The following is an 11,347-nucleotide window of genomic DNA, read 5'->3' on the forward strand; positions in this document are numbered from 1 at the left end:
TTCCGCCTCCTCCCTTCAGAACCATCACTGGGCAGACTGAGTCTGGGGACCGCTGAGGGACCGTCCTGCCTAGGACTGTGAGGTCCAGTCAGGCAAAGGAGGGAGGCTGCCTGAGATCCCATAGCCAGACTCCAGGGCTGTGTCCTCACACCCTCCCGCCCTACAGGCCCAGCTCCCCAGGTAGGTGAAAAACACCTGCCAGCTCCTCTTCTGCCACCTCACAGGCCTGGAGGAGACCCTTCACATTGGGCCCCAGGCCTCACCACCTCCAGGCCAGCCTCAGACCCTGCATTGGACCCATTCCTACATGTGATGGGAGCTGCCTCTGTGCTGGGCATCTGGGAACTGCGAGCCTTCCAGGGAGCAAGAACCCTCAAATTCTGGGCCCTAAGTAGTCCGTTATCAAGGCATTGGGCAAGAACCACTGGGGCAGAGAGCTGGACCTACCTACCCAGGACCCTCAGTGAGCACCACATGCGCAGAGCCACACACAGATGCACACACACCTCAGTCACACACATTTGTCCCCAGATGCATGCCTAGGAGCTTGGAAAGATTAAAGTCCTGGGGAAAGTGGAGTCCATACCTCCCTTCAAGATTTGGCCTTGAGTGGCAAACAGCTTGAGACCACACGGCAGAAGGGACCTGGGGACATTCACTGAGCAGCCAGAGACTGGTTGGCAGGCAGCAGGACTGACCGGCTCCTGGGGGCACCTTGGTAATGTTGCAGGTGTGGCTGGTTGATCCCCTGTGGAGACAGTAAAGATTAAGAGGATCATAAGCTGTATTCAGCGCTGCCCTGGGAGAAATCTCCTCCAGCCAGAGCTGCTGCTGTGAGGGGAAGTTGGGGCAGTCCCTGAGTTCTGACAGAGAGGACCAGAGGCAGGAGGACAGAGAGGAAAGACAGAGGAAAGAGACAAAGACAGAGGGAGACTGCCAGGGCCAGGGAGCGGAAGAAGCAGAGACAGAAGAGAGACGGGCACAGAGAGACAGAGAGAGAGGGAGGCAGAGGCTGGGCCTGGCTCAGTGATCCGGAGGCCTCCCTCAGGCAGGAAGGCGAAGGCTGCCCCGGGACAGGCCAGCACTAGGCCAACAGCACGGATGAGCTCCAACATGGCTGCAGCTGTGCCAGTGGCTGTGGCTGCCTCCAGGAAGGAGTCTCCAGGCAGATGGGGCGTGGGGGAGGAGCCAACAGGTATGGCTTTCCTGGAGATAAGGTCTGGGCCCTTGGGGAGTAGACTGTGAGCTGGGGGTTTGCAGGGACCATGAAAGAAGTCAGAGCAACTCAGGCCCAGCCCCAAGGGCTGGGGGCAAGTGTGAGGGAACCTTCTGGCAAACCCAGAATCCTAGAAACATGGGGGTCAGGACAGCTGAGCTGACGGGGAAGGAAAGAAGAGAGAAGCACCCTTAGGGTTTGGCAGCAGAGGTCCCTAGTGGTGTTGCCAAGAATGTTTTTGTGGGATGATGGAGCCTGAAGCCACCTGCAGAGGGGGAAATGAGAGGTGGGGAAGTGAAAGCAGAGTCTAGTCTTGTTGAAAATTGACCATAGAGGGAGGCGAGGGGGCAGAAGCTGGGTGGGGTGTTGGGAGATGCAGAAGGGAGACACTTTTCCAGATGAGAAAGGCATGGGTTGTTTAAATGCGGCTGGCCAGGAACCTGAGGACAGGGGAAAGGGAATGAGGGGTGGACGGGGTCCCTGAGGAGGTGGGAGGGGCACGCGGCCCTGCCCAGCCAGCCTCCACTCAGCCCCTGCCCCTTAGGCTTGGGCCCCTCCCTGCAATGCCGCGTATGTGGAGACAGCAGCAGCGGGAAGCACTATGGCATCTACGCCTGCAATGGCTGCAGTGGCTTCTTCAAGAGGAGCGTGAGGCGGCGGCTCATCTACAGGTGAGGAAGGTGGGGGTGGGTGAGACCCCCAACTGGAAGAGTCCCCCAGCCTGCTGCCCCTGCGGGTCCCTGGGAGGGATGGAGGTTGTTCAGGGGAGAAGAAGCAAGGGCAAACATGTCCGAAACCCCAGATCCAGGGCCTGGGCAGGACACTGACACCTGGGGCTCCCCTCCTCCTGCAGGTGCCAGGTGGGGGCAGGGATGTGCCCGGTGGACAAGGCCCACCGGAACCAGTGCCAGGCCTGCCGGCTGAAGAAGTGCTTGCAGGCAGGCATGAACCAGGACGGTGAGTCAGGAAGCCAACTTGGAGAGGGGTGACAGAAGAGAAGGGGTTGCATGACTGGTGGTGTTTCTTTACCCTTCCTGCTTCCCCAGCTGTGCAGAATGAGCGCCAGCCACGAAGCATGGCCCAGGTCCGCCTGGATGGCATGGAGTCAGACACCGGGCCCCGGCTGGAGCCCCTGGTGGCTTCCCCAGCCCCGGCAGGGCCCAGCCCACGGGGCCCCATGCCTGTTTCTGCAGCCAGAGCCCTGGGGCCTGGGGCCCTCACACCTCCTGGGCACCACCACTTCATGGCCAGCCTTATAACAGCTGAAACCTGTGCTAAGCTGGAGCCAGAGGATGGTAAGTGGGAAGACGGCTGAGTTTCCAGGTCACGGTGGGGCCACAGCTCCCAGCCTTTATCCCCACACCTGAGTCCCTGGGCACTCCCTGCCACCTGCTGCAGAGTAGGGACTGAAGTCACAACCTTCTTCTCCAACAGCTGATGAGAATATTGATGTCACCAGCAATGACCCTGAGTTCCCCTCGTCCCCCTACTCCTCTTCCTCCCCCTGTGCCCTGGACAGCATCCATGAGACGTCAGCTCGCCTCCTCTTCATGGCTGTCAAGTGGGCCAAGAACCTGCCTGTGTTCTCCAACCTGCCCTTCAGGGATCAGGTACACCTGTCAGGTGGCCCATGTGAGTCAGCCGAATTAGGGGCACATACAGCCCTGTGCAGGTGATGATTGGAGGTGCATGCCACTTGGGGATGGTGATGGTTGGGGACGCACATGTCTCTGAGTCAGTGATGGTTAGGGGTACATCTCTCAGGGATGTGATTACTGAGGGTGCTCACATCTCTGGGCAGCGATGATGGTCGGGGTGTGCACATTGGGGATGATGATAGCCAGGTTCACACAGGGACCACGGATTTGAAGTCAGTTCCTATGGCTCCCTGGGTCTTCTTTCCTTCTAAACAAACCTTCTGGTCCTACAGATGCTCTGTACATGACAGGGTGGCTGCATACCCTGAACAGCATGAGCAGATGACTCTGGGCTCCCTTGGAGCACAAATGCCTCTGACTTCAGGGCTTGAGTTTCAGTCCAACCTCTTCACCTCTAGGACACCCCTCTGGGTTTCTCATGGGCAAGCAGACCTGTCATGATAAACCCAGGAAAAGAGCCTGGCTGAGGGTCTGAGCCCTTAAGCCGTGGTTTGGATGGAGCAGCTCAGAAGTCAGGCCAAGTCTGCTGAGTACACTCACCTTAGGATGCTCATGGGGAGTGTCCCCAAGGCTGCCCAACTTCTCAGGGCTCTAGGCTTTCCTAAATGTTCCAGTTGCAGCTCTGGGTGGAACCCATAGAGTGTCTTGAAGCCTAGACAGCTGAGTTAGATGGTGCCAAATCCCAGAGCTCTGGGTCCCTAGCTGATGTCAAGCAGAGGTCAGGAGAATGTTCTGGGCATCCAGGACCAGCTCTTCCTTTCTTAGGGTACCCGAGGAGAGGGCAGAGTTGCCAGGCTGAGCCAGAGGAACTGTATATCAGTCATCATACTCACCCACTCTCTGGGCACAGGTGATCCTGCTGGAAGAGGCGTGGAGTGAACTCTTCCTCCTTGGAGCCATACAGTGGTCTCTGCCTCTGGATAGCTGCCCACTGCTGGCCCCGCCGGAGGCCTCTGCTGCCGGCAGCTCCCAGGGCCGCCTGGCCCTGGCCAGCGCAGAGACTCGTATCCTGCAGGAAACCATCTCACGGTTCCGGGCATTGGCGGTGGACCCCACAGAGTTTGCCTGCATGAAGGCCCTTGTCCTCTTCAAACCAGGTACCTGAGTCTTTGCCCAAGCCTTAGAGAAAAGTGGCTGGGGATGAAGAATGGGAATTCCAGGGCCTTCCTTCTGCCTCTCACTTTCCCTCCATCACCCCATATAGAACAAGAGGATTGCAGTTGTCTTCCCTGGGGGGCAGGAGGAGAGAGGTACAGGGCTGGGTTCACCCCTCCTGAGGGCCCTGGCTATCTGAGGGGGCAAGGCAGGCTGGGAGAGGAGCTCATTGCTGCTGCTTTTCTCCAGAAACACGGGGCCTGAAGGATCCTGAGCACGTGGAGGCCTTGCAGGACCAGTCCCAAGTGATGCTGAGCCAGCACAGCAAGGCCCACCACCCTAGCCAGCCTGTGAGGTAACCTGAGCACATGTCTACCTGCCCATCTATCCCTTCACCTCTTCACACCCCTGCCCACCTCTCTGACACCATCTCAGGACTGCACTGATTACATGACACAAGGGACTCAGTTCAACTGGCATATAGCCAACAACTACTGTGTGCCAGGCACAGTGCCGGGCTGCAGGAGTAGGGACAAAAATGTGTGTAAGACAAACTTGTTGCCTTCCAGGGATGCCCGGCACAGTGACCACACAGAAGATGAGAACCACCCTAGTCAGATATTGAGGGTTGCATGTATCCGAAGGAGACAGAGGCCCATTGGGGGCTGTAAAGTGGGGGCTGTAAAGCAGAACTGCAAGGGACTTTGTGGAGGCAGGGCTGGACCTGGAAAGAAGGATAGGCTCTAAAAGAAGAGAAGTCATCATTTACAAAGCGGGGAAGAGAGAGAGAGACAGGCAAATCTGGATGTGTTCTTAGGATAGGAGCCCGGTTTGCAAGGTGCAACTGATTGCTGCCAGTGAGAAGGTGGGAGATTAAGACAGAATGGCCTCTGGGACCAGGCTGTTTAGGACTTTGAATGACAGCCAAAGGCCATATCTGATTTGCTGGGAAGAGGAGAGCTACTGCAGCTTTTTGAGCAGGTGGGTGTTGTACATAGAGCTGGACTTCATGCAGACTGGCGTGGCAGTGAGCACAGAGTATACAACCCAGGAGGGAAGCAGATACTCCTGTCATCCAGGGGAGACCACGGAGTTCTGCTCTCTGGGAGTGGCTATAGGGAGTGGAAAGGAGAGGAGAGATGCAAAAGCCTCCAGGAGTTGAAATGGGTCACATTTGGCACTTGGGTGGATGTAAGGAACAAGGGAAAAGGAGCTATTTGGGAGAAGAGATAGTGAAGAAATAAAAAGAAAAGTCAGGAGGAAGAGATAGTTTTGAGGGAACATAACAAGGTCTGTTGGAGGGGCAGAGGGACATCTCACAGGGATGCACTTGCATAAGCCGTGTGTGGACAATAGCCCAGCCCAGGCTGGGTTTGGGGGACAGTAGCCACAGGGACAGTGTGGCTGGGGGGAGGGTGGGGAGAGGAGCCAGTGCTCTGGGACTGCTCAGCTTGGCCCAGCACCAGCAGATACAGTGGACCCTCAGCGAGATTGGGCCACTTGGCCTCCAGGCATCTATTGGCTATTTTAGAACATACCATCTGCATTCTCTTGGGGTTCTCAGCAGTTCTCTCTGAGAAGTAAGCTATCATGGGCACCCTCGAATCATCTCTCATCTGAGAAACGAACATAAGAAGAGGTAATTTCCCTTTAAGAAGAGCCAAAGTATACGAGGAATATACCATGTTTCACAGAAAGATTTCTGCTCCTTATGAGCTTAGGGAGAACAACTGTTCCTAAGGCTTGACACAGCATCCCAAAAATGGTCATCACGGACACCAGACACCAGTAGCCCTCCTAGGCCAAGTTTCTGTTGGGATCAGCTCCCAGGGATGTTTGGGCATATTGGTTTTGTGTCAAATTTCAAAATCCTGATTAAGATTTCTATAGCAGTTCAATACCAACTACAGGAAGAACTGAGTGTTGAGAGTGTGATTTGGGGTTCTCCAAGTCAGCGTATTTCAGTTTTTAAAAACTGCAATACCAAGAAGGAATACAATTTCCATCATAACCCAATACACACAGTCACCAAAGCAAAGTTCCACCAAATAATACTTGCCCTTACTTTGTATAATTTACTCTGATAATTCTATTTTAGTTTTTTTTAAAAAGCCTGGTTGTGACCCACTATATTGAATTTCAGACTCACTAGTGGATCAATTCCTGTGGTTTGACAAACAATTTCTCTACTTGACTGTATAGTTACTTCTTCCAGACATTGCTTAGATCAGAAAAACAGAAGAGGGGAAGACACAGGGGACGGCGTACGATGCTCAGTGCCACTCACATGGCGCTCACAAGAGAAAGCAAGCCCTTGGGTTGGCAGAGCGAGTTCAGCAGATAGTTGGGAGTTGGGGAGGCTTCCCATATTCCTCTATGCTGGAAGTTGAGCATGAAGCTGCCCCACTTTGGAGTGGCCTCATTGATGTTGAGCATTGACCCCAGCTGTCAGGTCTCCTACCCAAGGAAGTTCTCATGCCCCCATCTATCTCCCTTGGGCCTTCACCACCCACCTTCTCTGCAGTGGGGACCCCTGCCTTGGCAAATGGTTCTTATTTAAAACTGTATTTATTTTTATCCTGGATGATAATCTCAGCCACAAAAACTATGCTTCAACTTCACAACATTTTCACTAACGGCTACTGTAGTATCATAAGTTTCTTACAGAGGGGAGTTTGTATTCCTTTTCAAATATGTATAGTATTAATAATATAACTATCATAATAATCATATATTGATTAATAATATATTCATATATATAATATAACTTCTCACTTTATAATCTTTACACATAATATTTATTCACCCGTTTCACTGTGCTCCTCAACTAAACAAATTGGAGTGGGCGACAAGGAGTCAGGGGTGGGTGGTGGCAACTCTGGTAGTGAATGGGGCCTTTCCTCGAAATTCCTCCTTACTTGCCATGGGTACCTCTCATCTCGCCTATCCTCCCCCCTTTGCCTTTCTTGGGACGACACTGCCCCCAGGGCTCATGCTTCGATGCTGATAATAAAACTGATGGAGTCCTCTCTCCTGTTCAGGTTTGGGAAATTGCTCCTGCTCCTCCCGTCTTTGAGGTTTATCACTTCCGACCGTGTTGAACTCCTCTTTTTCCGCAAGACCATAGGGAACACTCCCATGGAGAAGCTCCTTTGTGATATGTTCAAAACCTAATGAAGGTGGAAGGAAAATGGGTACAACCACTTTGGAAAACAATCTCCTGAAGCTAAATGTTTGCCCGCCCTGTGACCCAGCAATTTCACTTGTAGGTATGCGTACCTAGCAGAAATGCACATCAAAAGATATCATAAGAATATTCATAGCAGCTTTATTCATAATAGCCCCAAACTGCACATTGACAGTAGAATGGATTAATTGTGGTAGTCATATAATGGAAAACAGCAGTGAAAAAGAATCAACTACTAATACATGGGACAACATGGATAAATTTCACAGACATAAAAGTTGAATAAAAGAAGCCAGACACAAGTTCTGCTTACACAAAGTTCAAGAACAGGCAAGACAAAGTTGGAATAGTAGTTACCTCTGGGGTAGGAGGTGGGGTGATTGGAAAGAGGCCCAAAGGAGCCTTCTGGTGTGCTAGAAATATTCTTTATTTTGATCTAGACGGTGGTTTCATAAAAATTCATTCATTTCATAAAAATTCATTATACATTCATAAAAATTAATTGAGCTGTGTATTTAAGATTTGTGCACTTTACTGTATTGTTAAACTTCAATAAAAAAGTGAAAAAACACAAACAGGAAAACAAATGTGGCCAAGGATCTCTCTCTGAGGACATTAAAGGAATGAACACAGGGTCTTACGTTCCATCCAGCTCCTCTCTGAGTCAGAGTTCATGTGCAACGAATTCAAGCCCAGTGAAAACTCTCCCACAGGATTCAACAACCCAGCTTCTCTCTAGATGACCTCCCACCATCCCACAGCTTCTCTCAATTTTCCTCTTCCTTATCCTTCCTCACCCCTCCATAAGCAAACGTGGGCACCAGCCAACTCAACACAGGGCAGTTACAGGCACTTTTTGTGAAGGGGAATCTCCATCACTTCTTAATTCCTTACGGAAAGATGAAGCTCAGAAATCTCATCCTTTTCAAAGATAGACCCAGAAGACCTAGAATATAATAATAATCAAAAAAGTTAACATATATCAGGCACCTTATATACCAGGCAGTGAAGTGAGTGCTGAATGCGCATTGTTATTTAATCCTGATTAACTCTGGGGGAGGGACAAATCATCTCCATTTATAAATGAAAAAACTGAGGCTTGTCTAAGACTCAAACCTTGTTGCGACTCTACTTAACTCTGGCACTGCCTCTACCCCATGCCCCCTCCACCTCTGGAATCAGCTAAACAATTCTGTTGCATTTTTTTTCTTTTTGAGGAACGTTAGCCCTGAGCTAACTACTGCCAGTCCTCTTCTTTTTTTGCTGAGGAAGCCTGGCCCTGAGCTAACATCCGTGCCCATCTTCCTCTACTTTATATGTGGGATGCCTACCACAGCATGGTGTGCCAAGCAGTGCCACATCCACACCTGGGATTCGAACCGGCGAACTCTGGGCCACTGAGAGGTGGAACGTGCGAACTTAACCACTGTGCCACTGGGCCGGCCCACTGTTGCATTTTCTGTCTTCAAAGAAGAGATGCTTGAAGTCAAGCAAGAAAAGATCATGTGAGAAATCTGTGAAATCCTAGGCGTTCCCTCCTCTTTGGCCTGTGTATGAATTCTCCTAGCTGACAGACATCCTGCCTTGGTGGAGGAAGGATGGTTCAGGACACTCTGCTCTGGAAATGACAATAGCTAAACTGGTACCCGGAGAGGAAAGCGTATGGCAAATACTGCCCAGCTTAAGCCCCTCCCATTTAAGCATTGGAACTACTTGAGACTCTTGATCTTTTAAAAGCTTGCCTCAGTTATTTGAGTCATTCAATGTCCATTATACTATCCAATTCCCTATCAAAAGTTTTATCCATAAGGTTTAAAGGCCTATATATAGAAAGCCTGAGCAAAAGCACTTTAGCAAGAAACATGGTTGAAATATAACGATAGGTCCTGCATATTTATCCTACAGAACATAAGACAGCAAAGGCACACAGTCTGGTGTCTGGGGTGCGTGAGCATAGCAATTCTACATTGGGAAAGAGACAGTTTGGGATCTCCAGAGGAAGTCTTGGAGAATTAGAGGAGGTACATAAATTGGATTATCTGCTGTCGATACCATCTCCTCTTCTAAGGTCTTGTCTTTATTGCAGAGATGCCAGGAAGTACATTTCCCAGGATCCCCTTCCCCTATGGTTTGCTAATGGAAGAAAGGCACTCACATGAGATTTGGAAGGTAAATGAGAAGACATTATTCTCTGTAGGCAGTTGCAGCCAGATGAATGGGAAGATGGAGATTTCACATCGATGTTCTTTAGAATTGCAGTAGCTTCCAGGCAAGCTCTTGAGAACTCTGGAACTTTTGGCTGAGATCTGTGTTGGCGTTCTCGACCTCCTGTGGGAACTTCTCTGACCTTTGTTTCCCCAGTTCTTCCAACGGTTAAGCCCTTAATTCTTATACTAAGTCCTTCTTACCTGAAATATACTGAATGGCTTCTATTTTCCTAATACAATACAGCTCTCATTGACCCCAGGATTTATTCAAGCTTTGCGTAAATTGGCCCCACTGAAATTAAGATGGGTAACAGCTCTGTTTCATTGCAGGTAGGGCCCTTGCTAGGAGAGAGGATACTATGAAAGCTCTTTTTTGCCCTTAATGCCAGAAATGTCTTTGGTTGTGAAGCACAGAGGTAGTCGCTGTGGGCCTATGTGGGCATTCTCAATTGCAGTTTTCAGATTCCTGAGACACTTATCTTCTTTCACCCTCAAGGGAGTATTTAAAGGTAGGAAGGGCAGGAAAAGACTCAAAGAGGCCAAGAAGCACCCATTCAAATGAATAAATATAACCTGATAGTGGACCCCAGATATTGTGGATGACTGGTCTCCAGCTGGTGGCCATCATTGGGTTGCCCCACTAGAATGCCAGCTCCACAGGGGCAGGGAGATTTGTTCTGTTCACTCATGTACCCCAAGCACCTAGGACGGTGTCTGTGGGTGCTCAGTAAATATTTATTGAATGAATGGATAAATGGCCACACAGAACCAGGAAGTGACACACTCCTTGACTAGGAGTCCAAGATGCCTACAAGATTCAACAGTCAGATATTATATGTGTCTTATCTACTAAAATGGTTATGTCTCTGGCTCTAAGACCCTGTACTGCTACCCATTCTAGAACAAAGAAGAATTTTTAAAATATAAAAGCACTGGTCTCTTTATAACATGCATCTCCTTACACCTTTCTGTTCTTGGCTTCATAACTGGAAAGGTTTGTTGTAGATTCAGTAATCCCAGGGGCAAGTTTTAAAAATGGCATTTCTAGTGGTTTTTTCTGCCAATTAAAATTTTAAGAAATTCACTATCTTTATTGTTTTTATGTAATGTGAATTTAATGCAAAAATGTAAATATAAAATTAATGTAAAAAGAAATGGGAATGATGATCTCAGAATTTTAAAAAATTGAATAAATTTGGCATTAGGGAAAAATTCATTACATTAATTTTTTTCCATTTCACCTTAGACCTGGTTTGGCATTTGGGAACCCCAATCTCATTCACTCCTCTCATCAAATATCTAAGTGTGGGCACCTTTTTTTAGGTACTAGAGATCTAAGAGGCAGCAAGATAGGCACATTTCTTGCCTTGGGAAGCTTACATCAGTTTTTTGATGCCACAAATACCGGGAGCTGTTGAGAACATAAGACACCTAATCCAGTTCAAGGAGGAAGAGGAAATTTCCAAGTACAACTATCTTTTACACTGAGACCTGAGAGTTAGTATAAGTTATCTGGAGAAGAACCTGGGGAAGAGAATTCATTTCAGATAGGAAAAATTAACACCCAAAGAGGACAAATGACTCCCAGTCCTGCAGTATAGTGGCAGAACAAAGACGAAAATCAAGGTTTGAATTCTTTGGCTCTCTAGCAGCAGACACTGCTACTTGTTCATGGCCTCTTTGGTGAGGACCCTAAATGTAGATTTATTGCCTTCCCTTCCTACCTAGCTCTAAACTGATTAAATGAAGCCTTGACAGCTAGCAGTTAGCATCCCTTACAGAAAACTAACAGCTTGAATCTCACCTTCACTTGAGTTGAGTTCCAATAACTACCACTTCTGCACTTTGTTAATTTTGAGCTCGGTGATTTCCTTAAAAAAAAAAATCAGTTTAACTAACAAAACTCACTGCTGTTCCTTGGGGCTGGGTTGGAGCGAGTTGGGGTGGGAGCCAGAATGGTCAGAAAATAAACCACACGTATTGC

At 49.2% G+C, this 11,347-nt stretch overlaps 1 protein-coding gene across 1 annotated transcript; it reads left to right on the forward strand.

The window, feature by feature from the left end:
- The first annotated feature begins 1,089 nt into the window (after window positions 1-1,089).
- Window positions 1,090-7,143, forward strand: LOC124235147 (photoreceptor-specific nuclear receptor). Its single transcript, XM_046652756.1, has 8 exons — window positions 1,090-1,195; window positions 1,761-1,887; window positions 2,070-2,173; window positions 2,263-2,511; window positions 2,651-2,826; window positions 3,725-3,971; window positions 4,219-4,324; window positions 7,011-7,143. The coding sequence occupies exons 1-8, from the start codon at window positions 1,102-1,104 to the stop codon at window positions 7,141-7,143; spliced, it is 1,236 nt and encodes a 411-aa protein (XP_046508712.1). The 5' UTR covers window positions 1,090-1,101.
- The last annotated feature ends 4,204 nt before the right edge of the window (window positions 7,144-11,347 follow it).

The sequence above is a fragment of the Equus quagga genome, chromosome 2 (genome assembly GCF_021613505.1).
Source record: "Equus quagga isolate Etosha38 chromosome 2, UCLA_HA_Equagga_1.0, whole genome shotgun sequence".
Classification (NCBI taxonomy): Eukaryota; Metazoa; Chordata; class Mammalia; order Perissodactyla; family Equidae; genus Equus; species Equus quagga.